Source organism: Geotrypetes seraphini, chromosome 6, assembly GCF_902459505.1.
Source record: "Geotrypetes seraphini chromosome 6, aGeoSer1.1, whole genome shotgun sequence".
NCBI lineage: Eukaryota > Metazoa > Chordata > Amphibia > Gymnophiona > Dermophiidae > Geotrypetes > Geotrypetes seraphini.
The window spans coordinates 188,192,550-188,217,666 of record NC_047089.1 but is presented as its reverse complement, the minus strand read 5'-3'; the positions used below and the strand labels follow the sequence as shown (position 1 = coordinate 188,217,666).

General features: G+C 40.3%; 1 protein-coding gene across 2 annotated transcripts in view; it reads left to right on the top strand.

Moving 5' to 3' along the window:
* The first annotated feature begins 500 nt into the window (after nucleotides 1-500).
* The window catches only part of DBNL (drebrin like), an 83,829-nt gene continuing 59,212 nt past the window's right edge, over nucleotides 501-25,117 (top strand). The window contains exon 1 of one of the 2 annotated variants that reach the window (XM_033949076.1): nucleotides 501-794. In XM_033949076.1, the coding sequence (XP_033804967.1) occupies nucleotides 541-794 (254 nt within the window). In that variant the 5' untranslated portion in view covers nucleotides 501-540. The remainder of the gene's footprint in view (nucleotides 795-25,117) is intronic. The other variant, XM_033949077.1, reaches the window with a different exon arrangement.

Here is a 25,117-nt window from a genome sequence, read left to right as displayed (position 1 = left end):
TTCCACTATTATGGATTGTTTTATTCCATACTTTGTAATTTTGTAAAAATTCAATAAATAAACATTGACAAAAAAAAAAAAGAAGTGAGGGAAAGCAAGTAGAAACAGGTACAAATCCATCTGATAGGTCCTACGACATCAGAAAAAAAAAAAAAAAAAAGAAGATTCCACAGTAAAAAGGAAAATCCCAAAATAAAAGAAAACTGTGGCATGTAGTTTCTTGATGGAAATGTTTATTAAACATTATAATATCAGATAACCAACAGTCATATGAGCTCAAACTTATCCAAATCAATGATGCGGCTGGGGTCCTAAAGGATGTAAAATATATGTCTAAAAAATGAACAAATATGAAGATGATAAGGGAACATGATGAGATGAATGTGATCACAAGCCAGGAAATGCACTAATGAAGCAGCGACTAGCTACAAGACCAGCGCTGTCTCACTGTCTACCCCCTCCCCCCAAAAGAAAAAGGATTGTGGCTATCTACCTATTCCCAGCCCTACTAAATCCAACTTCTGTAACAGAGGGAGGGGGATGTATCTGCCTCTCCCACTGCTAAAACAAGTGCCTTTGTATTTCTTAGCAGCTTCCCCTGTCCGGCACCACCCTCATTGCCTAAGAGCCTCCCTCCTCCTTGTGTGCTTCCTCCTCCGGGCAGAGGAGGGCAGCTCGGGCGCTGGGCTGCAGTGGGGAAGCGGATCAGCCATGGCTGTAAACCTCAGCAAGAATGGAGCAGCACTGCAGACAGCCTACAAAGACGTGGTGGACGAGAGATCCACAACAAACTGGTAAGGAAAGAAGCAAGGGGGGCTTCTGTGGCAACTTCCTTTTCTAAACCTGCTGGCTCGGGTTGGGCTGCCGAGATCCCCACCCTAGGGCTGAGACTCTGCCTTTATTTCCTGTTTGTAATCCATTCCTCTCTTGCCGCACTCTTTCTAACCCGGCGCGAGAGTGGCTGGCGAGCTTGATGCACTAAACTTACTAAAGAGTGATATTGGGGGGCGATGTTTTTTAATCCAGTCGAAATCGTGGCTGTCATAACCCTCCCGGTGCTCGCCGAGCGGAACTGGAGAGACTGCAGGAAGTCAGACTGCTGCACTCCTGGGACAAACGGAAGGCGGGAGGGAGCGTTATTGTGGGGGGTTTCCTTTCAGGGCACGTTTCCTGCGCCTTGCAACCGTGGGTTTAGCAGGCGAGATCGGTGGCGTTATAGTGGGCCAGACATTTCTGGATCTAGTCGGTGCTGAACGAGAAGGGGAGGTGTGGGCTGGGCAGTTCTGCCTGCGTTTGCAATTGCAGGGACTCGATGTATTTATTGTAGTCTTATGCGCTGCTTCTCCTTGGAGTTTGTATTTGAAACAACAACCAAAAAAAATCTATTATTTATTAGTAGTGCATGCATTAGAAACGAAAAGTGAACACGGCAAGCAGCTTCGCCTCCTCTGTGCCCACCATTGTGACTCTGGGACTGTGTTGAGATTTCCGTACCGCAAAAACGTGGCTGAAGCAGGAAGTGAAGAGTCGCCTTTAGGGAAAAGGCTTCTAAAGCCAGTAACACCACCCCCACCCAATGACATTGACTGGCTGCTCAGATATTCCCCCTGTTTCACACTGATATTTTTTTTTACGAGGTGATATTAATGTTGACTTTCAGATTTCCTTTTATCTAGCCCCTTCTACAGTGAATCTCAGTAAAGCCAAGTGCTGCTGTTCTGATCCTCCTTAGAGCATTATGCAGAGAGATTAATATTAAATGCAGATCTGCTGTTCACCTGACAATAGGAATGCATCAGAGTTCCCTAATTGGGCATTAAACTAGTGCATGCATGGACAAAGATAAAAGTTGATGGCGCTGAAGAGTTGAAATCTGGTGCAGATCTGAATCAGAGTTAGCTTAGCAGGGTTTGAAAAAGGTTTGGACACGTTCTTAAAGGAAAAGTCCATAAATCATTATTGAGATGGGCTTGGGAAAATCCACTGCTCTTGCCAGGAACTTGGACCTGGATTGACCACCGTTGGAAATGGTATACAGTACTGGCCTTTCCTAGCATGAACAATGAATGCGTGGGTTCTTATGAGCCCTTTGCAATCATCATACTGATACAGGAAAAGTATGAACACAGCACAAACAAGAGTGGATTTGGGAGAAGGAAATTAAAAAAAAAAAAAAAACCCCACATATGCGTGACATCATCACGTTGACGTCCATGCAAGTGCAGAGGCCCTCCAGATGGGCCCTGATGCCAGTAGGGGGTGCCAGTAGGGAAGAGGGCCAGAGAGAAGGAGAGGCACTGGTGTTTCAACTACTTCAAGCTAAGTACCCCCTAAATCTAACAAATATCAACTGAGTACCCCAACCACAGACCTCCTTAGGCCCACCCAAGCTCTGCCCTAGATCCCATCCCCTTTACTAATTGTAATGCAATTTTTTTCTGTTCATTTTTCATATACACACACTACACAGCAGATATCAATTCTCAAAACTGACACAGTTCAATCACTATATTGAAAATAAAATAATTTTACCTACCGGTGATCCTCTGTAAGCTGCTGTAATTAGCTTTAAAGGTGAGACCGGGAGACCAGGGGGGAAGCCGGAGGATGCTAGAGAGAAGGGGGAAACATGCAGGCCTTTGGCGAATTGGGCAGCGCTGGTACTGTACCGTGTAGAGAAGTCAGCTGGCAGGCGCCTCTCTTCCTCCTTAGTGTGTTGTGGCACACTTGAAATCTCAGGAGGCACACTAGTTTGAGATACACTGCCTTGGGGAGGAGAAGTGCAGGCTAGATGTAATAATATCTATTTCTTCTTTTATTCCTATATAAGGGGGTCTTTGTTAAAGATCAGCACATGTTATCTGCAGCAGGCTCCATAGGTCCATAGGGGGGGAGGTGGAAAAATATTTAGAAAATCGTTGTTAGCCGAAAATATATGGTAGCTAGGGAAATTTTGTTTGCCCTTCTATATGCATTTTACATTTTTGCCTTGTTTCTTTTTAGAATTCTTTTTTTTTTCCTTTCTATCCCTATTCCCTCCTTCCAGGCACTCTCCCCTCCTTTTGGCTTCTTTTTGGTCCAGTAATAGTGATGCTGCTGATAGTCATTACAATACACTTAGGTATTACTATATGTTGTCCAACACAGAACCTCTTCTCATTTGAGATTTAACCTGCATTTCTTCTGTTGATTGTTGAGTCCCCAGTCTTGGGTGCCTGGAATTCTCCCAGCCCTGTTGCTATGCATACATCTGTTGAATATGAAGACAGATTTGAAAGAAGATATTCAGCTCAGATCAAGGCGAAATGACATTTTGGGAAGTGGAGGCAATTACTAGTTTAAACAAAAGGGAAGTGGTAGATACTAGTTCTTATTTTCTTGAACCATTGACCTTAGACACTGCAGATACTTTACCATGAATCGTTCACTTCTTAGATAAATGTGATTTATTTAGAAATTTTGGTTAGTATAAAAGGAAGCTTGTGACTGAGTGAGCTCTGTTTCCTATGAGCAACAGTTTAGGGTTATAAGAAGTTCCAGGCCCTCTGGGCAGCTTTTAAACAGAAGGACATTATCATCACCATATTGGAACAGACTAAAGGCCCATCAAGCCTAGTATCCTGTTTCCAACAGTAGTCAATCCAGGTCACAAGTATCTGGCAAGATCTCAAAAGGTAAAATAGGTTTTATGCTGCTTATCCCAGAAATAAGCAGTGGATTGTCCCAAATTTACTTAATAATAACCATAAACCATTATTAAGTGGATTTGGAACAATACACTTGGGTGAGTTTATGGACTTTTCTTATAGGAACGTGTCCAAACCTTTTTTAAACCTTGTTTTGCTGACCACTTTTACCACATTCTCTGGCATGCCATCTAGTCTTGTATTTTTGGAAAGAATAAACAAGCAATCCACATCTACCTATTCCACTCCACTTAGGATTTTATAGACCTCTCTATCAGCCTATCTTTTCCTGCTGAAGAGCCTTAACCTCTTTAGCTTTTCCTCATGGGGAAGTCATCCCATCCCATTCCCTTTATCATTTTGGTTGCTCTTCTCTGTACCTTTTCCAGTTCTGCTATAGTATGAGAATTCATTTGGTAATTACAGCAAAACATATCCTTAGAATCCAGCTTTTCAATTCTTGTGTATGTCTTATTTCTAGGTGGAGATTTCAGCACACTTAACACATCAATTTCTACTTGCACCCAGTAGCATAGCCAGAAGTCCATTTCTGTGAGGCCCATGCATGCATTTCATCTCTTCCTTCCCTCCTGCCCGTGTTAAAATTAATACATTATCAGAGCTGCCTCTCCCTTCCAGACAACACACTAATGCATTTAAAGCATGAACATGGCACAGACAGCTGAATATTGGATCTTTATCGGTGTCCTATGCAGGCCTCACAAGTAAAGCATGAATATAGCCTGAAGAAATAATTACTAGATCTTTGGAAGGAGAAATGAAAAATCTGGGTATATAACCATTATAAAAGTGCATGTTTTTATTGAAAAGAGTATAAGAGTAAGGAATACAGGAACATAAAACAAGAGAGCCCTTGAGCGTTCGTAGCACTTGAAGGGAGGGGGGGAGTATCAGCCATCATGAAATGGTGATACCTGATGACAACAGAATTTAAGGCTCATGGCTGCAAGCTTCTGGAAGGAGCTCTTCTTCATGGCCTTCAGATGAGGACTGTTACACCAATGACTGATCTGGAGAAGTTGGCAGGGGATATGAGGGAAATCAAGTGAGATGCAATTTAAATCGAATTGATCTAAATTACTGGTCAGGAGGCAGGATGAATTTGATTTGACTCGCTCTTCATATTTCTTGGCATCCGCCAGGACCTGGAACAATCTCCCAGTTGACATCAGGATGGATACATTCTACAACAGATTCGGAAAGAAATTAAAAACTCTCTTCTTTGAAAGCATACACACCAAAGATAACTAACTCGAAATACCTAATGTCTCTAAATCCCATACTCAACTCATGTTATAATAGTGCAACTCAAAAATACTAGATTAGATTTAAAACAAATTTAAATCACTAGTTAGGAAGATTTCTGAACCAATAAAAGTGAAACTATAAGAGTAATATTTGCTCACCCAAAAGCTATGATAGGAAAGACAGTCAAGAAAAAATTAGGCTGAGGTAAGTATATTTACCAATCTGAAGATCCTGCATATTCAGACGTACTCAGAATTGAGGCTTGTGAAGCTGTTTCATTTGGATTACCATGCTGGCGTTTTTTGTTGCACTTTTTGCATTTTGCACACATGCCTGTCTTTACCCATAAGATACAGGAATAAAATATTTCCAGATGGAATCTCTATTACAGTCTGCTATTAAAATAGCTTTTCCCTTCTATAGTTTCCACAGATCTTAAATCAGCAGAGGGCAAATCAGAAACTTGTTATTCAGGGCTGCAGGGATAGATTCTGCCGCTCATTTTGTTTCACTTCATGTCCCTCTCAGATGTTCCATGATGAGTCAAAACCAAGGTCCATTAAGCCCTAGCATCTTGTCTCCGACAGAGGCCAGTCTGGATCAAATTACCCAGCAGATCCCCAAAATTAGATCTCGTGTAGCTCATCTCTAGGCATAAATTATGGCTCTCTGAAGTTTGCCTGGCTAATAAAGTTGTTTTTTTTAAATTCTTCCTCCAGGAATTTGTCCAAATCCTTTTTGTATTAGTCACCCTGAATACATCCTCCAGCAGTTCCTGTAGATTAATTGTGAACTGTGTGAAGAAATAATTTCTATGATTTATTCTCAGTCTATTAGTTATTAGTTTGATGGAGCATCCTCTTGTTTTAGTGATGTTTGAAGGCTAAACAGCCATTTCCTATTTAGCCTTTCCATCCCATTCATGCCTATAAATTTCTAGCATGTTGTCTTTTTTCCCCCCAAGCTGAAGAACCCTACTCTGTTTAACTTTTCTTCATGAGGGACGTGGGTTGTGTTCCTTCCCATTGTCATATTTGGTGCTCTTCCCTGAACATCTAGGTCCTATTATATCCTTTTTATAATGAGGTGACTAGAACCTCACACTACTCAAGGTTTGGTTCGGACCATGGAGCTGTACAAAGATGTAATAATCACAGTTTTGTTCTCCATTCCTTTCAAAAATCTCAGAAGTAATTTACAGGCAGTCCCTGAGTTACAGACGCCCGACTTAAGTACAACTCATACTTAAGAACGGGGCTGCAGCTTCATTTGATTTCACTGTGCAGTATTTCCAGTAGCATAGACTCCTATACTTCTCCTGTAGCAGATTCAGGAATGATGCGTGGCCACATTAAGAGCAGTGAGTGGTTGTGCATGCTGTACCTTAGAAGAAACACTCGTAGGGACAGTTGGCCCTTTTGTCAGCTGGGAGCAGAGGTAAGCAGCAGGAACCTTAAAATCTACAAGTTCTGAGTTATATACAAATCCGACTTAAGAACAGCTTTAAAAACGTAACTTGTTCTTAACCTGGGGATTGCCTGTATTTACTTTTTGGCAAGCAGAAAACAAACAGCGAAGGAGACTTGGTGTTCAGTGCCATTTATTATTTGACAAGACTCAACACGATCGTGTTTCGGTCCAAAATTGCCTGCCTCAGGAGTCTCGAATCAGGTTGGTTGTAAGATCACTATCCCTAGTATAAGTCAATATCTTAAAACATGAAAAATGGCTCTGAGAGCCGGCACGGCGGTACTGACAAGAAACTTTCACGCAAATTTTTATGCACAATTTCCTGCAAAGTTTTTTGTCAGTACCGCCGTGCCAGCTCTCAGCCATTTTTCATGTTTTAAGATATTGACTTATACTAGGGATAGTGATCTTACAACCAACCTGATTCGAGATTCCTGAGGCAGGCCCTTTTGGGTTGAAACACGATCATCTTGTCATATAATAAAAAGCATTGAACACCAAGAGTCTCCCTCGCTGTTTGTTTTCCGCTTTCTAAGTTCTGGGAAGTTGGCATCTGCTGTTTTCCTGGGTTTACTTTTTGGCAACCACAGCACACTGGTTTGAAAATTAACACCTTAATCCACAGTGACTCCAAGATTGTTTTCTTGGATGGTGTCTCCTAACATGGAACCCAGCATTGCTTACTTGTGGCTGAAATTAGTTTTCCATATGTGCATCCATTTCATATTTGTTCATGTTAAATTTCATCTGCAATTTAGATGCTCAGTTCTCTTAGGGCTCCTTTTACAAAGGTGCGCTAGCGTTTTTAGCGCACCTTTAGAGTGCGCTATTCCGCGCGTTAAGGCCCTAACGCACCTTCGTAAAAGGAGCCCTTAGTCTCGCAAGATGCTTAAACATTTTTCCACAGTCCTCTACTATTCAGCAGTTTTGAGTTCTGACTCCTTTCTCCAGTTCATTTATGCGTTTGTTAAATAGCACAGGTCACAATACAGATTTCTTAGAACCCTCTACTATTTACCTTTCCCTGCTGAGAAAACTGACCAATCAGTCCTTTTCTCTGTTTTCTGTCTTTAACCAGTTACCAGTCCATGCTGCTGGACTTCTATTCCATGACTTTCTAATTTTCTCACGAGTCTCTCATAAGGAACTTTTATTAAACTCCTTCTGAAAATCTAAATCAGCGCATCTTTAACCATTTGTTTCTTTACACCTTCCAAAAATATCTAAATTGGTAAGGCAGGTGCGTTTTGCTAAATCCATACTGACTCATTCCCATTGGCCATATTTGTCTTATTTGGTCAGTAATTTTGTTTTTGAGAATAACTTAATTTTGTTCAGAATCAACCTTATCTCTCCAGTAGTTTCTTGGATTGCACTTGAAACCCTTTATACAATTGGTCTTATATTAGCTACCTTCTAATCTTTAGGTACTGTGGCTGTTTTAAGTGATAGGTTGCAGATTACTAGTAATGGCTTTGCAATTTCATGTTTTAATTCATTCAGAGCTCTGAAGTGAATACCACCTCTCCTGGTAATATGTTATTTTTAGGCTTTAGTTTACTGTGACAGTTTCTAGATATACAGTGATTTGCTTTAGTTTATCTAATTCTTCACCATCAAAGAACAGTTGTGGTCTGGGTTTGGTCACAGCATCCTCCTTGGTAAAGATCAAGGTAAAGAATTTAGTTATTCTGCTTACTTATTTTTCTCCTTGAGTTCTCCTTTTACTCCTTGGTCATCCAGATGTCTAACTCCCTCACAGGCCTTTTGCTTTGAATATTCTTGAAAAAAAGTTTTATTATAATTTTTTGTCTCTATAGCCAGCTTCTTTTCAAATTCTCACTTGGCATACCTTCCTTTTTATATTTAACTTGCCACTGCTTGTGCTGATCCTGTTTTCCTCATTTTGGTCTGCTTTCCATTTTTTTGAAATATATCCTTTTGGATTTAACTGTCTTTCACTTCATCATTAAACCACACTGTCAGTTGTTTGTTTTGTCTTTGACCTTTTTTAATGCATGGAATATATTTTATCTGGGCTTCCAAAATGTTCTAAATAATTGTGCATGCCTTATGCAAACATTTGACCTTGGCAACTGTTCATTTTTTGACTTTTTTTTCTGTAACTTCCTCATTTTTATTAAAATTAAATACTCGGCAGCAATTTGTTTGTATCTGGTCTCAAGGGGTTATGTAAACCTTAATTGCATTATGATCGCTCTTACCAAGCAGATCTCCAACTTTTATCCCTTGTGCTATATTCTACATTTCAATGAGAATTAGATCAAAAGTGGTGCCCTTTGTTGGTTCCATGAAAAGATGCTGCATGAGGCAGTCACTTATGGCATCTCCTGATATGACATTTATCTAGTCAGTACTGGGGTAATTGCTGTTTAAATTTTTGGAATGGTCACTATTGTTTACTATTACTACTATTTATCATTTCTATAGCACTGAAAAGCAAACAGCACTCTACAATCAACACTCAATAGACGGTCCCTGCACGGAAGAGCTTACAATCTAATTGGACAGACAGACAGGACATATAGGGGTTGGGGAGTTTCTTGCAGAGAAAATGATAGAATGGAGATATGTAATTTTATGGGGAATGTGTGTTAGGAATTGAAAGCAGACTTGAAAAAGTGAGGTTTTAGCTTGGATTTGAATACAGTACTCCCCTGATATTCACAGGGGTTCCGTTCTAGGAACCCCCATGAATGTTGAAAAACTGTGAATACAGTTTTTAGCAGGGGAGACAGGAGAGGGCAGCTGGAGCACCGGCGAGTGAAGGAAATCACTCGCGATATACTCCGACCGCCTCTTCCTGTACTAAGGTCGGGCCTCACCAATCAGGAGCTGCGTGTCAAAGCAGCTCCTGATTGGGTGAGGCATGACTTTAGTACAGGAAGAGGCAGTCAGAGCATACCACGAGTGATTTCCTTCACTCACTGATGCTCTGGCTGCTCTCTCCTGCCCGGTTATTTGCGGTCGGAATGACCGGGACCGTGAATTCACGGGGGAGCACTGTACTACTAAAGATGGTGCCTGACAGAATGACTCAAGCAGTGTGTTCCATGCATATGGTGCAGCAAGATAGAATGGATGGAGTCTGGAAGTGGCAGTGGAGGCGAAGGGTGTGTATAAGAGAATCTTGCCCAATTAATGGAGTTCATGGGGAGGTGTAGGGGGAGAGAAGTGTGGAGAGATAGTGAGGGACTGCAGAGTGAGTGCAGTTATAGGTCAGTAAGAAGAGTTTGAACTGTACTTGGAAATGGAAGGGGAGCCAGTGAATTGAAGAGAAGGTAATGTGAGTGTGGCAGCTCTTACAGAATATAAGTTTTGCGGCAGAATTTTGCATGGATTGAAGTGGGGAGAGATGGTTGGAGAGGAAGACCTGAGAGAAGCAAGGTGCAGTAGTTTAAGCAAAAGGTGATGAGAATATGGATAAGGGTTTTGGTAGAGTGCTTGAAAGGAGAGGTCAGATTTTGGTAATATTATAGAGCAGGGGTGTCAAAGTCCCTCCTCGAGGGCCGTAATCCAGTCGGGTTTTCAGGATTTCCCCAATGAATATGCATTGAAAGCAGTGCATGCACATAGATCTCATGCATATTCATTGGGGAAATCCTGAAAACCCGACTGGATTCCTGCCCTCGAGGACCAACTTTGACACCTGTGTTATAGAGGAAGAAGCGACAGGCTTTAGCAGTTTGTTGGATTTGAGTGGAGGGGAGAGAGGAGTTGAAGATAACCCTGAGGTTGAAGAGATAGGGAAGAGGAAGAGTGTTGTCCACAAAGATAGAGAATGGGGGAGGAGGAAGTGGGTTTAGGTGGGAAGATAAGGAGCTCTGTCTTAGCCATATTCAGTTTCATATGGCAGAGAAACATCCAGGTGCTATTGTTGGACAGGATTTCTGTAGAGATATCTGGTTTAAACTGTTGTGTGCCGGTTAGTAGAGCTTTACACCATTTTGGTCGATTTTCATGGATTTTCTTTGTCCTATGATAGCAGAGGTTCAATTATTTTCCTTTTTGAAATGTGGGTTTAATTTATTTATTGGGATTTATTAACCACCTTTTATAAAAAGATTCACTCAGGGCGGTGTACAGGAAGTTGGCCCTGCCTATTATTACAAGGAAACCCCTGTGAACTCCAATTGAAGCCCAGAAACACAGAATACTGGCAGTGTAAGAGTTTAAGTTTATTAGGTTTTTTTATATACTGCCTGTCAAGATTATCTAAGTGGTTTTACAATCAGGTACTCAAGCATTTTCCCTCTCTGTCCTAGTGGGCTCACAATTTATCTAACATACCTGGGGCTACGGAGGACTGAGTGACTTGCCCAGGGTCACAAGGAGCAGCGTGGGGTTTGAACCCACAACCCCAGGATGCTGAGGCTGTAGCTCCAACCACTTTGCCACACACTATGCCAGTCCGGTTTTCTGATAAGCCCAGACAGAAACAGGACAGAAGCACACTTTTAGGCTACACACTTAGCAAAGAGCATACACCAACCAATACCTATTTAGCTTTTTCTAACCAGTTGCCACAGAAAACAAAGTCTGTACAAGGAGTTATTTCTAAGTTGGGAAAGATAAAACATGATTCAGTTAAAACTCCACAGTATGCAACTGAGGCAAACAGCTTCACTTCTTCCCAGAAGGTTCAGCCAATCAGGAAGCAATACACACCTGAAGCTAGCTAGCGTTAGTTGTCCCACTGTGCAGAAGTAAAGGGGGCGTGGTGGAGAACAGAGCTAAGCCAGGCCAGGAAGGCAATCCACACTGGTTTTGGAGACAGGGACCGGCCAGCAAAGGAAAGCAACACAGACCTGACTTAGAGCCCAAGGTAGTGTATCCTAACCTAGAGTTGCAAGAAGAGGCTATGTCAGTGTGTTCTGAAGAGGCTGTAATAGATAAGGGTTTTACCTTAAGAGCCAACTTTTCAAAATGATTTCGGGTGCTAAACGTAATGCAAGTGAATTCTGGAGTTTATTAATATTGGAGATTCTCTGGCACCTACTGTGTGCGCGCGAGCACAAGTTCAGCACTTGCAAAGGCTGAGCAAGCACATTCCCAGAATATAATTAATAGTTGTATTCACGATGGTATTTGTGAGCTAGGCTTATTTTTATTCTTTCCAGTCCAGCATGTTGGAAAGAATTACAGGATTCATAAGTAGTCTAAATTATCTGTCTGTATGTCTGGGAGCAATATAATGCTCTGAAAATTTATTAGAAAACAACTACCTAAATTTGGCATGGGGGAAAAACTGATAGAAAGACACACGGTAGAAAGTGTGCCAGATTGGGCTGGAGTGGCTCCAAAGAATTAAGCTCCCCCAAAACAGGCGCATTTCTAAGGGAGAAAGCAGATCCAGCTTTTGCAGCATAAAACTTTGATACAGCAGTTAAAGAGAACGGCACCTTTCAAATTTACTCTCCAGATCCTAGGTAAACACAGAGCCTTTACTGTGCACACACTTACAGGGCAGCCTTAGGGATTAGAAATGCAATTCTTAATCTCTGATAGGCTGCTTTTTAGTGATTCAAGTGTGTATTTCATTTTCTTTGTTGAAAAATTTATTTATTTATTCAATTTTTCTATACCGTTCTCCCAGGGGAGCTCAGAACGGTTTACATGAATTTATTTAGGTACTTAAGCATTTTTCCCTGTCTATCCAGGCGGGCTCACAATCTACCTAATGTACCTGGGGCAATGGGGGGATTAAGTGACTTGCCCAGGATCACAAGGAGCAGCGTGGGTTTGAACCCACAACCCCAGGGTGCTGAGGCTGTAGCTTTAACCACTGCGCCACACACTCCCCACTGTGAAACTTAACTGAATCATACACTTTTCTTATTAGGTGTTATATGTAGTGCCAGATATTGCATGTTGCTGTGAGCAGGGCCAGAATAAGGCATTGGCAGACTGGGCACATGCCTATGGGCCAAATTTTAAGGGGGGGCTATGAGATGGCAATCCTAGCCTCCTGAATTCTGAGCCCAACTATGGCATTTTTCAGGGTTTTCTACACATTTTTCTATTAATGTCTAGAAACTAGAAGGATGGTTAATGTTTCTGGATGTAAAAAACTCTGAAAAATTCTCTATTTATCTTCCCTGTATGAGTTGCTTGCCCTGCCTGTTTTCAGTGTTACAAGCAGAGATCCACTCAATGGAAAGGCAGCACTGAAAGGGAAAGGTGGGAGATGTCCACTGCTGTAAATGTACAAGGGGCCACTGAAAAGTTCTCAGCTCAACTAAGAAGAGAATGATGTGGCGCTATTATTCCATACAGACCAAAACAACTGGAGATCCAACATAAAACTCTACAAACAACAGATAAAAGAAAAACGTAAAACATTTTACTCATCCAAAATTAACACATCAGACACTAGCTCAAAAGGAGCTAATACAAACGAACTGTTTAACATAGTTACAAATTTATTTGACACCACCCGCCACACTCATCCCATGCATAATATCAAGCTACCCTCAGCAAATGATCTAGCACAACATTTCGATTCAAAAATTAAAAACCTAAGAAATAACTACTCGACAATTGTCACACACGAACATCAATCAACTGATATACATGGAAATGAAATACCAGCGAATATGATTTGGAGTTCCTTCCACAACTTAGAATGGAATAACTACATCAAGTTATATAACAAATACTCTAAATCACAGGTGTCAAAGTCGGTCCTCGAGGGCCAGAATCCAGTCGGGTTTTCAGGATTTCCCCAATGAATCTGCATGAGATCTATTTGCATGCACTGCTTTCAATGCATATTCATTGGGGAAATCCAGAAAACCTGACTGGATTCCGGCCCTCGAGGAGGGACTTTGACACCCCTGCTCTAAATCATACTGTGTTCTGGACTCATGCCCCCCAGAAATTATGAAAGCAGATCCACTAGACTTTAAACTATCTTTGTTGAATTATTTAACCAATAACCTAACCAATGGAAAATTCCTCACTAATAATGGTCACATCATAATAACCCCAATTCCAAAACACCGCAAAGAATCACCAACATCAGTAACCAACTATAGACAAGTAGCATCCATTCCATTCATTGTAAAAATCATGGAAGGATTGGTACACACCCAACTGATGGAATACCTCGACCAGTTCTCTCTTTTGCATGAAACTCAATCTGGTTTTAGGCCTCTGTTTAGCACAGAGACAGTAATTGCTGCTATCCTGAATAATCTGCGCTACTTGTTTAGTAAAGGCCTCAATGCCCTGATCATGCAATTCGACATGAACTCTGCCTTTGACTTGGTGGACCATGGGAAACTGTTACAATGCCTAGATGCAATTGGAATCAGAGGAGAAGTATTAAACTGGTTTCAAGGTTTTCTTATATCCCGCACCTACCAAGTCCGTTTTAATTACGATCTCTCTGATACATGGAGCAATTCATCTGGCGTGCCACAGGGGTCACCATTATCCCCTCTGCTCTTCAATGTTTACATGTCCTCAATGGGTGCACAATTGTCCCAGCTGGGGATAAAACTATTCAGCTACGCTGATGACTTCACAATAATTATCCCATTTACTACCTCTATCTCTGAAGTCACCCCCAAAGCAACAGAAGGAGCAATGGATGACTAAATTCAAACTGAAACTAAACTCAGAGAAAACAAAATTTTTTATAGCATCGCCACACCCACTTAATACTAAAGCATCAGTGTGCATCAATAACCTTAGTTATCCCATTCAACCCACTATGAAGGTATTGGGAGTAACACTGGACCAGAGTCTGATCATGACAGACCAGGTAGACTACTTGATTAGAAAGATCTTTCTTACCCTCTGGAAGTTTCGGTCTATTAAAGCTTATTTTGATGTCCCACTTATACTGAGTCAACTTGACTATTGTAACATCGCCTACTTGACACTCTCCCAGAAGAATATGCGGCGATTGCAACTGGTACAAAATGCAGCGGTTAGGCTACTTTGTGGACTGCAGAAGTTTGATCATGTAATACCTTCCTATCGACTTCTACACTGGCTGCCGATGGAGGCACGTGTGAAATTCAAGTTTGGTTGTTTTTGCTTCAAGGTACTTTATGGCTTAGCCCCTAAATATATAACAGACCTTTTCTCTTTCACAACCAACCGACATAGGAGAAGCTCACACCCTAACTTTGTTTCTCCACTGGTTAAAGGTTGTAAATTTAAAAGTCATCACCAATATCTTTTCTCACATCAAGCAGCATTATGGACTAAAGATCTGGAATAACTGCTCGTGCCTACTACTTATAGGGAATTCAGGAAACGCCTAAAAACACATCTGTTCCTGAAGTAACTTAGGTAACTGACCTATACAATCTTAGTCCTCAACAAATGATCTTTAGAACTCTTATTCACTAACTCTGAACTATGTTTATTCCACTCAATCTGTAATACCTTTTAATCATTGTAAACCGCATAGAACTTCACGGTCCTGCGGTATATAAACTGTTATTATTATTATTACTCCACATTCCAAACTGTTATTCCATACTTTTCTTGACACTTTTTATTTCAATGATGTGAAATGGAACAAAATGTGTCAAGAAAGGTGTGGAATAACTTGTAAGTTTAATGGTTCCACATCATTCTCTTCTTAATTGGGCTGAGAACTTTTCAGCTGCCCCTCGTATTGTGATGTCATAATGCCTCATTCCACCAATGCCTAAGAGCCAACCTCATTGGTAATGTCACAGTGGCTTGGCTTCCCTATACTTGCGCCCATTTACTAAATGCATTTGCCTCACTGAAACAAAAAGTATCAAGAGAAGTATAGAGTAACTTGTAAGTTTCATGGCTCCGCATAATTCTTTTCTTGGTTGGACTGAGAACTTTTCAGTGAGAACATAAGAACATAAGAAATGCCTGCACCGGATCAGACCTTGGGTCCATCTAGTCCGGCGATCCGCAAACGCGGAGGCCCAGCCAGGCCTACTCTGGCGAATACCTTAGTTACTCGTATCCCTCAAATGTGTCTTTCAAGAAGATGTGCATCCAACTTGCCCTTAAATCCTTGAATGGTGGTTTCCTCCACAACCTCTTCCTGGAGAGCGTTCCAGGCGTTCACTACTCGCTGTGTGAAGCAGAACTTTCTGACATTTGTCCTGGCCCTTTCTCCCCACAGCTTCAGTCCATACCTCTTGTCCGATTCACTTTTGACAATGTGAATAAAGTTGTTTCCTGCTCTATTTTGTCGAATCCTTTCAGTATTTTAAAAGTCTCTATCAGATCCCCCTCGCAGTCTCCTCTTCTCGAGGGTGAATAATCCTAGTTTTCTGAGGCGATCTTTGTAGCTCAAGTTCTCCATACCTTTTACAAGCTTCATCGCTCACCTCTGCACCCTCTCCAGTAGTATTATATTCTTCTTTAGGTAGGGAGACCAATGTTGGACACAGTATTCCAAGTGTGGTCTTACCATCGCTCTGTAAAGCGGCATTATGACATCCTCAGATCTACTTGTGATACCCTTCTTTATCATGCCCAACATCCTGTTTGCTTTTTTTGCCACCGCTGCGCATTGAGCCGACGGCTTCAGGGTCCTGTCTATCATTACCCCCAGGTCCTTTTCTTGTTCGCTTTTGCCCAAAGTTACATCAAACAAGGTATACTGGTGCTCGTTGTTTTTCCTGCCCAGGTGCATCACTTTGCATTTTTCTACATTAAACTTCATTTGCCACTCCTCTGCCCATTTCTCTAGTTGTCTCAAATCTCTCTGGAGTTCCTCGTACCCATGTATTTACTGAGTGGAAGGAAGGTTTTAGTGTGGAGAAATTGTCTCTCTGGAGTTCCTCGTACCCATGAATTTACTGAATGGAAGGAAGGTTTTAGTGTGGAGAAATTGTCCATGTAATTAGCTGGTCAAATTCCTTTGAAAACTGTTGTAATACTGGTATATGTTTTATCCTTTCAGGGATTCCAAAGAAACTAAATATTATTTTCTCTTTCTTCCATTTACGAAGCCTTTTCACCACTTTTTAAAACCTTTCTAAATTTATATACTTTGGGACACATTACATACGAATCTCACTCTTTGGTGTGGTCCATCCTTGGCAACTCTCATTTCTACCTAAGACAATGGCGGTTGAAAGTGGCTTACCCAGTTTTCCTGGTTGTCAGCCCTCTGCTGTAACCACTAGGCCCACTCCACAGTTTCTGTGCCTACTTACAACTTGCTGCTGCCGCCTCTGCACCCTGAACCAGGCTGTGCAGTTTCCCCTGTATTGTTTCTGGAAAGTAAAGTTGTGGGGGGTGGAGGCAAAGCCGTAAACAAAGATCCTAGAGGGTAAGGGCCATGAAGAAGATGAATGAGACTCTATGTAAACTTTAGAAAGGGAATCCATGATGAGCCTACAAATTTATCTTAGTATAGGGCCAGTATATTGTAGTTTTAATCCATTTCTGGCCTTAGGACAATAGCACCCTGGTTAAACTTTAAAAGCCATCTTTTGAAATGTTGTCAGTGATATCTAGTGGTTTTGCAAATTATCACACTTGTTTTCATGTTCATTCAAGACAATTGAATGTTTGGGTACCATACTACTCTAGTCACTCTTTCCTCTCAGACTCTGCCTCTGGAAGCACTAAGGATCTCTAAAAAAAAGAAGGTAATCTCTCGTAGCAAATTTGCTCCTAAGACAGAGGAGACTCCTCCCAAAGAAGCTTCTACAGTATTATGCTGCTTTGTGTGGGTAAAGTCTGACAGGTCTCCTGCTGGTGTCTGCAAAGGCTGTATCTTTCATAGGTCTACTGAACTCACTTAATGAGTCCCAAAGGATCCTCGCCAGGGCCGAGACCCACAGGTTGAGATCAGGTAAAAGTTCACAGAAGTGTCTTCACCAGCCACTGGGACTGAAACTAAGGTCATAGAGGGCCAACAGGAATCGACCCTCAAAGAAGAATTCTGCTGCACCCATCTGCTGGAGGCAGAGAAAACTGGCAAGCTCTAGGGTTGCACATGTCCTTGTGCTACTGTTGATGTTGCTGGAAAGTTCCAGATTTTCTGCCTTCATCTGCTGGTAGGGGAATATAACCCACTAAATTGAACTGGTCTAGCAGGAAGATAAGGAATCACCAGTTTTTACCTATCCTGAACCCTCAGCCTTGGTTCCAGCAAGAGCTGAAAATCCAAAGAGCAGGAGGAAACTTAGAGCTCGGTTCAAATTTAAGAACAGAACTGGAAGGGAGAAATAAAGCTGAAGATATAGGCAGAGGTCTGTGTCTAGTCAGTTGTTGCTTAAAGCTTCCTGTTTCAGTCTTCTGAGGCTTGGTGGCCCAGACTATTTTAAAGTTATAATAGCCTGAGGCATGTAAGGAATTTGAAAACTTAGGGACTAGCTAATACTCTGGCTGTTGGCCTGAAACCACCTGACAGCCTTAGTCCTGCCAGGAGGAAATGTTGTGAATGAGGTCTAAACACATCTATTATCCACAATATGTAATAATACCAAATAGAACAAGGGTAAGACTCCTGATTGGTGAGGCCCAACTTTAGTACAGGAAGAGGTGGTCGGAGCATACCGCGAGTGATTTCCTTCACTCGCCCGGTGCTCTGGCTGCCCTCTCCTGTCTTCCCCTGCTAAAAACCATATTCGTGGTTTCTCAACATTCACGGGGGTTCCTGGAATGGAATATCGGGGGAGTACTGTATTTATTCATATTTATCACTGAGAGCTAGCTAAAGGATGGTGCATTACCACTGGTCTGTCCATCCAACTGTTCAAACCTATTTAAAAAAGCACAGCCTATAAAACTTTAGGAAGCATGACTGAAATTAGCCTCTCCTCCCTCCCTATCTTGGTTTATTAGCTAAGCCCTACCCCCTTTTTTAACAAAACCATGCTAGCAGCTGCCACTGCAGTAACTGCCCCAAAGCTCATAGGGATTTAAAGGGCTTCAAGTTTCAAGTTTAATAAAATTTGATGGTTCGCCTATTAAATCTAAGCGAATTACATAATAAAAAGGATAATAGTATAAAACAGTAAAACAAGTTATTTTACATTAACAATTTTCAAAGGGCTATGACAGATTGACAATACAGACGAACTAAGAAACATTAGGAAAGGACATTAGGGAATAAAAGTTACAAATTGTTGTTTCCTCAAGGGAAGAAAGGGGTATGATATGGGTAGGACCAAACGATTAGGTTGGGGAAAATGTGTGAAGAAGTATTAATTGTTTAGCTGTACGCGGAAAAGTTGTTCTAAAGGTTAAATGAAGATTTGAAGAGATATGTTTTTAGATTAGTTTTAAATAAATTAAGATCTTTGATGTTTCTGATATAAAGGGGGAGGGTATTCCAGGTGAGAGGAGCCATAACTGAGAAGATATCATGGCGTCTAGTTCCTATTATTTTCAATGAGGGGACCATTAATAGACCTTGAGTATTGGACCGAAGTGAACGTTTCGAAGTATGAGGAATTAGGAGCCGATCTATAAACTGTGGCTCATTAGTATCTAGTGTTTTAAATACCAGTAATGCTATTTTATATGTTGTACGTTGGTTGATGGGCAACCAATGAGATTCTATGAGATAGGGAGTTACGTGATCGTATTTTTTCCCATGATGGATTATTTTGATGGCGATATTTTGTATTATTTGTAATCGTCTTTGATCTTTCTGGGTGATGTTCATGAAAAGTGAATTACAATAATCGAGTCTGGATATTATAAGGGAGTGTATTAAGATATTTAGGGATTTTGGTTCCAGATATTTCGACATTGAGCGGATTAAACGTAAACGGTAAAAACAACTTTTAACTGTGTTATTGATATGCTCATGATAAGAGAATTTGTCGTCGATTATTACTCCTAATATCTTGAGGGATTTGACGAGTTCAATTGCTGTATTGTCAATTGAAAAAGGCATAGAAAGATTTAAGCCTTGTTTAAACGGAAAGAACAACGCCTTTGTTTTTGATATGTTTAACGCAAGCTTATTCTGAGTAAGCCAATTTTTGATTTATTCTAATTTTTGATTGATTTGTATTATTTCATTGGAGTTTTCCGGATTGACTGGATGAATCAATTGAATATCATCCGCATAGGCGTACGTCGTGAAGCCTATAGATTGACTAAGGCTGAGTAGTGGAGATAAGAAAATATTAAACAGCAATGGAGACAAGATTGAACCCTGAGGGATTCCATAGTTATGTGAGAATGGTGTAGAGGATGAATTATTAAAACGTACCGTCGAGGTCCGGTCAGTTAGGCTTCAGGGCAAGTGTTTTTTTTTCTATTGTATTTGTGACTTGTCTTTTCCTTAATTGTTTTCCAGATCTATATAATCAGCATTAACTCTACTTAAGGAATTTCTGGCCAAAATGTCAGAACTGTATTCTGATTTGGTCATTTTGGCTGTTTTTTTTTAAATACATGCTAATAGACAAGACATTTAAACTTTAAATCTGGGAAATTCTGAACAATATTGCAATATATATATATATATATATATATATAAGTGTTGAATAGTTTTGTATTGTTTCAGATTATGTGATGTTGTAATCCACCTTGTATAAAGGTGGACTATAAATAATAAAACTATAAACTGAGATTTCAGCAACATGTGAAACTAGCCACTTATAAAGCTGGCCATAATCTTGACAGATTTTTTTGTTTGTTTGTTTTTAATATACAGGGGGGATGGGACTGATATACCATCTTTCTGTGTGATTACAATCAAAACGGTTTACATATTTTAGACAGGTACTTATTTTGTACCTGGGGCAATGAAGTGTTAAGTGACTTGCCCAGAGTCACCAGGAGCTGCAATGGGAATCAAACGCACAACCTCAGGTTGCTGAGGCAGCAGCTCTAATCACTAGGCCATTACATTACATTACATTATAGTGATGTCTTCTATCCCGCCAATACTTTTCAATTCTAGGCGGTTTACAACAAGAAATTAGCATTCCCAGGGAGATTATAAGGTTGATAGCTATAGTAGGCGTTGGGATCTGGGAATGGTTGATATGGTTTGGTTATATCATTTGACAAATTTCTTGAATAGTATGGTTTTTCAGTTCTTTCCTGAATGTTTTGTAGTTGGGTATCGTGGTCAGCAGATTTGAGAGGTGGTGGTCTATTTTTGCTGCTCTGGTGGCTAGTAGACCGTCATATATTTTTTTGCTTTGCATGCCTTTGATTGGGGTTGGGTAAAGTGTGCTTGAGTTCTCCTTGGTCTGGATGTGTTTTTCCAGATTAGGTGGTTGTTCAGATAGCTTGGTCCATTTCCATTTAGGGCTTTGAATAGGATGCAGTAGAATTTGTGTTGTATGCGTGCTTGTACTGGGATCCAGTGTGAGTCTTGGAAAGCTGAGGTACTGGGGTCATATTTTTTCAGTGAGTATATTAGTCTTAGGGCTTTATTTTGGACTGTTTGTAATTGTTTTAGCATGTTGGCGGGGCATGACAGGTAAAGTATGTTACAGTAGTCCAGGAGTCTTAGGATTAGCGCTTGTGCTATGAGTTTGAATTGTTCGTTGTGGAAGTATTTTCAGACTTGTCTTAAGTTGCGCAAGGTTGCGAATGCCTTCTGAACCGTTTTGCTGATTTGAAGTGGCATGGTGCAGCCTTTATCTAACATTATTCCCAGCAGTTTTAGGTTGGGTTGTAAGGGATATGTGATGGAGTTTATTTCTAGGTTTGTTATGGTTGAGGTTTTGTTTTTTTCTAGAAGAAAGAATTTGGTTTTGTCTTGGTTCAGTTTTAATTTGTGGTCTCATCCGTTTTGACACTGTTTCTAGTGCAATGTGTAGTTTGTTCCTTGTGTTGGGGTGGTTTGGTCGAAAGGCAGGAGGATGGTGATATTGTCTGCATAGCTGTATGACGTCATACCTTGTTTGTCTAAGCATGTGCCAAGTGTGGCTATGTAAAGGTTGAAGAGTGTATTATATTGTATTATATTTAGACTCATTGTACGATACTGTATTAGACTTATGTATGGTGTTGTCTTTAGACTTATTGTATTGTAGTATATTTAGACTCGTTGTATTATATTGTACTGTGTTGTATACACTCATTGTATTGTATTGTACTGTATTGTATTGTTTTGTCTTGTATTGTATGTTGACTTATTGTATTGTATTGTGACCTTGTTATTCGCTGAATGTCCAGCCTTCTTACAGTGTGAACCGCCTAGAAGTCACCTGACTATGGCGGTATAGAAAAATAAAGTTATTATTATTATTATTATAGTGGGGAGCCTTGGGGGACTCCGCAAGGGTTGTTCCAGGATTCTGATTCTTCATTGTTTGCCACTCTTCCATTTTATTTTAAACTGACCATTAATTTTACTTTGCCAGCTAGCAAACACAAAATTTCAAAATCCTCCAGAAAATTTGACAACTTTGAAACATTCATTCCATTTTGAGCACCACTGATTCTCCTCTGGAACATAAGAATTGCCATACTGGGACAGACCTAAGGTCCATCAAGCCCAGAATCCTGTTTCTAACAGTGGCCAACCCAGGTCCCAAGTACCTAGCTAGATCCCAAGTAGTAAAACAGATTTTATGTTGCTTATCCTAGGAATAAGCAGTGGACTTCCTCAAGACATCTCAATAATAGCCAAAGGATTTCTCTTTTAGGAAATTATCCAAACTTTTTTAAACCCCACTAAGCTAACATTCTTTGGCAACGAATTCCAGAGTTTAATTACACGTTGTGTGAAGAAATAGTTTCTCTGGTTTATTTTAAATCTACTACTTAGTAGCTTCATCATATGCCCCCTAATCCTAGTATTTTTTGAAAGAGTGAACAAGTGATTCATATCTACCCTTTTCACTCTACTCAGTATTTTATAGACCTCTATCATATCGCCCTTGAGCCGTCTCTTCTCCATGCTGAAGAGCCCAAGCCGCATTAGCCTCATAGGGAAGTCATTGCCCTTCTCGATACCTTTTCTAATTCTGCTATATCTTTTTTGGGATGCGGTGATCAGAACTACACACAATATTCAAGTTGTGGCTGTACCACAGAGCGATACAAGGATATAATAACATTTTAATCTTTGGTTTTCATTCCTTTCCTCATAATTCCTGACATTCTATTTGGAACATCGCCTCAAGTCTATAAAATATCTTGCCCCAATGAAGCGTGTTAATTTGCCTACTATGATTCAATCTTCGTTCCTTGAAGGCTTACAGTTTTTGGAAGAGAAGTTTAAGAGGAGATCTAATGTGGCTGCAATCTTTCTAGAATTTGATATAAAAAATATAAATTGGCAGTTTGTTGAAGTGAAAAAGATTACTGTGCTAGAACAAATCAGTGTAAAAAGTGCATTAATAGGCAATTTATCCATGGTTAAAAAATAGTTTTGAACAGGTTATAATAGTTTTGGGGATGATGGACTCTGTTCAGTTAAGTACTTTTTCTAAAGATCTAAAGCTAAGTCAGGCCTGCCAGGATAATTTGATGCTGTTGACGGATTATTCTGCATAAGGTTCTTTACATGGTAGGACATTAGCATCAAATGGTCCTTTTAATTCGGTATTTTTTTAAATTAAAACTGGAGCATTTTCTGATCTCATTGAATACATTGACAACACCCCATTTCCAGTATTCCGTCTGAAGCATGCTAGAGCAGATTTAAGCTCTTCTATCTGGTCTATCTTAAATATGAATATGAACCTGTTGGAAGGTATTGCACTGAGGAATCCAGGAGTCAGACTGCTTCTGAGGAAGACAGCTGAATCAGGTGGATATCTCCAATTTTAGGCCTATTTCAAATCTTGTCTTTCTAAAGTTATGAAGAAAGCCCTCCTTTTTTCAGCTTTTGTGATTTATCTTGAGAAGGTTAATGTGTTACATCCAAAGCAATCTAGTTTTCACAAATGTCACAGTACAAAATCAGTACTGATCTCTTTGATCAGTGAAATTATAGTTAATCTGGATGATAGCAAAGTTGCCTTGTTATTAGCCCTGCATATGACATCAGCATTTGACTTGGTACACCATGATTTGTTGTTTCTGCATTCCTAGGATAAGCAGCATAAAATCTGTTACTATATGGGATCTAGCTAGGTACTTGGGACCTGGGTTGGCCACTGTTTGAAACAGGATACTGGGCTTGATGGACCTTCGGTCTGTCCCAGTATGGCAATTCTTATGTTCTTATATGAATTTGTTCTTCATGACACTTCCTTGCAGTGGTTCCATTGTTAATTGTAGCATTTGGAATGCTACATGCTCCACATCTCATTCCTTACTACATAAGAGTTCCTCAAGAATCTATTTTTGCTCCTGTTTTATTTAATATTTTGTGCCACTTGCTATAATAATTCAGGATTATGGAATTAACAGTTATTTGCAGATGACATTCAGTTAAGCTTCTCTCTCTAAAATTCCGTGGCTTACAAAATATATCTGGCACCACCTGATCTTAATCCAAACAAAAAGAGGCACTGGAGATGTCAAATCCAACTAAGTGGTCAGAGATCCTTTATTAGCAGTTTGTATCAAGGTTAAAAAAACAAGCCTTTGGGCATTTTTGCTTGTTTTTTTTTAACTTTGATACAAACTGCTAATAAAGGATCTCTGACCACCTAGTTGGATTTGACATCGCCAGTGCCTCTCTTTGTTTGGATTGTGTTTGCTTCGAGGCTTGGTACCACCTGATCTTACACATGCTTAAATTTTATGGCAAAGTGGCTCTGAATCTAAATGGAAACTAAACTCATCAAAATCTGAGGGTGTGTGAATAGGGTTACCATATGGCTCCAGAAAAAGGAGGCCGGATTAAGACATCCGGGTCTTACTTCTATTGCTTTCAACAGAAGTAAAACCCAGATGTCTCAATCTGTCCTCCTTTTTTCTGGAGCCATATGGTAACCCTACGTGTGAATATCTAGACGAACTGAAGTGCCCTTGCTTTCACCCATCAGTCTCAGGTTTCTTTAAAATAAGTGATTACTTTACTAGGGATATCAATAGATGTTGATTGGATCATTCAAGTGTATATTGCAAATTTGACTAAGACCTCCTTTTTCATCAATAGAATTTGATTCGACATCCCTATTTGGAACGAAAGCACCCTTATTTGTTGTTACACACCTGAATTCTTAGTAGGTTAGACAGTGGGAAAGCTCTTATAAGCATTTCTGCTTTAATCACAAGGCAGTTACTAATATGCCTTCCCCTCAAGTTTCATCATGGAACACCATTGGTTTCCTGTTAAGTACAGCATTCATTTCAAGACCTTGATGGTGGTATTTAAGGTTAATTAATCAACCTATCTGGCAGACCTTCTGATCTCTTATATTCCAGTGTAAACGCCACCTTATTCTATCACCACATAAAATATGGCTCAAAATAACTTGATATGCGGTCTTTGATTGCCAGCCCCATTACTGTTAAGTTAAGTTTATTAAGTTTAAGTTATTAATTAAGTTTATTAGGATTTTATATACCGCCTATCAAAGTTTTCTAAGCGGTTTTACAATCAGGTACTCAAGCATTTTCCCTATCTGTCCCGGTGGGCTCACAATCTATCTAACGTACCTGTTCTTTTAGATATTAAGGCCATCACCTAGTCTTTCTTCAGAATAGGTTGAAAACATGGCTTTCCAGGTGGGCTTTTAGGGGAAAGCATAGAATTTGTCTAGATCTTCTTTGCTGACATGTGACTCCTGAGCTATGTTCCCTCTAAGCCAGCGGTCTCAAACTCAAACCCT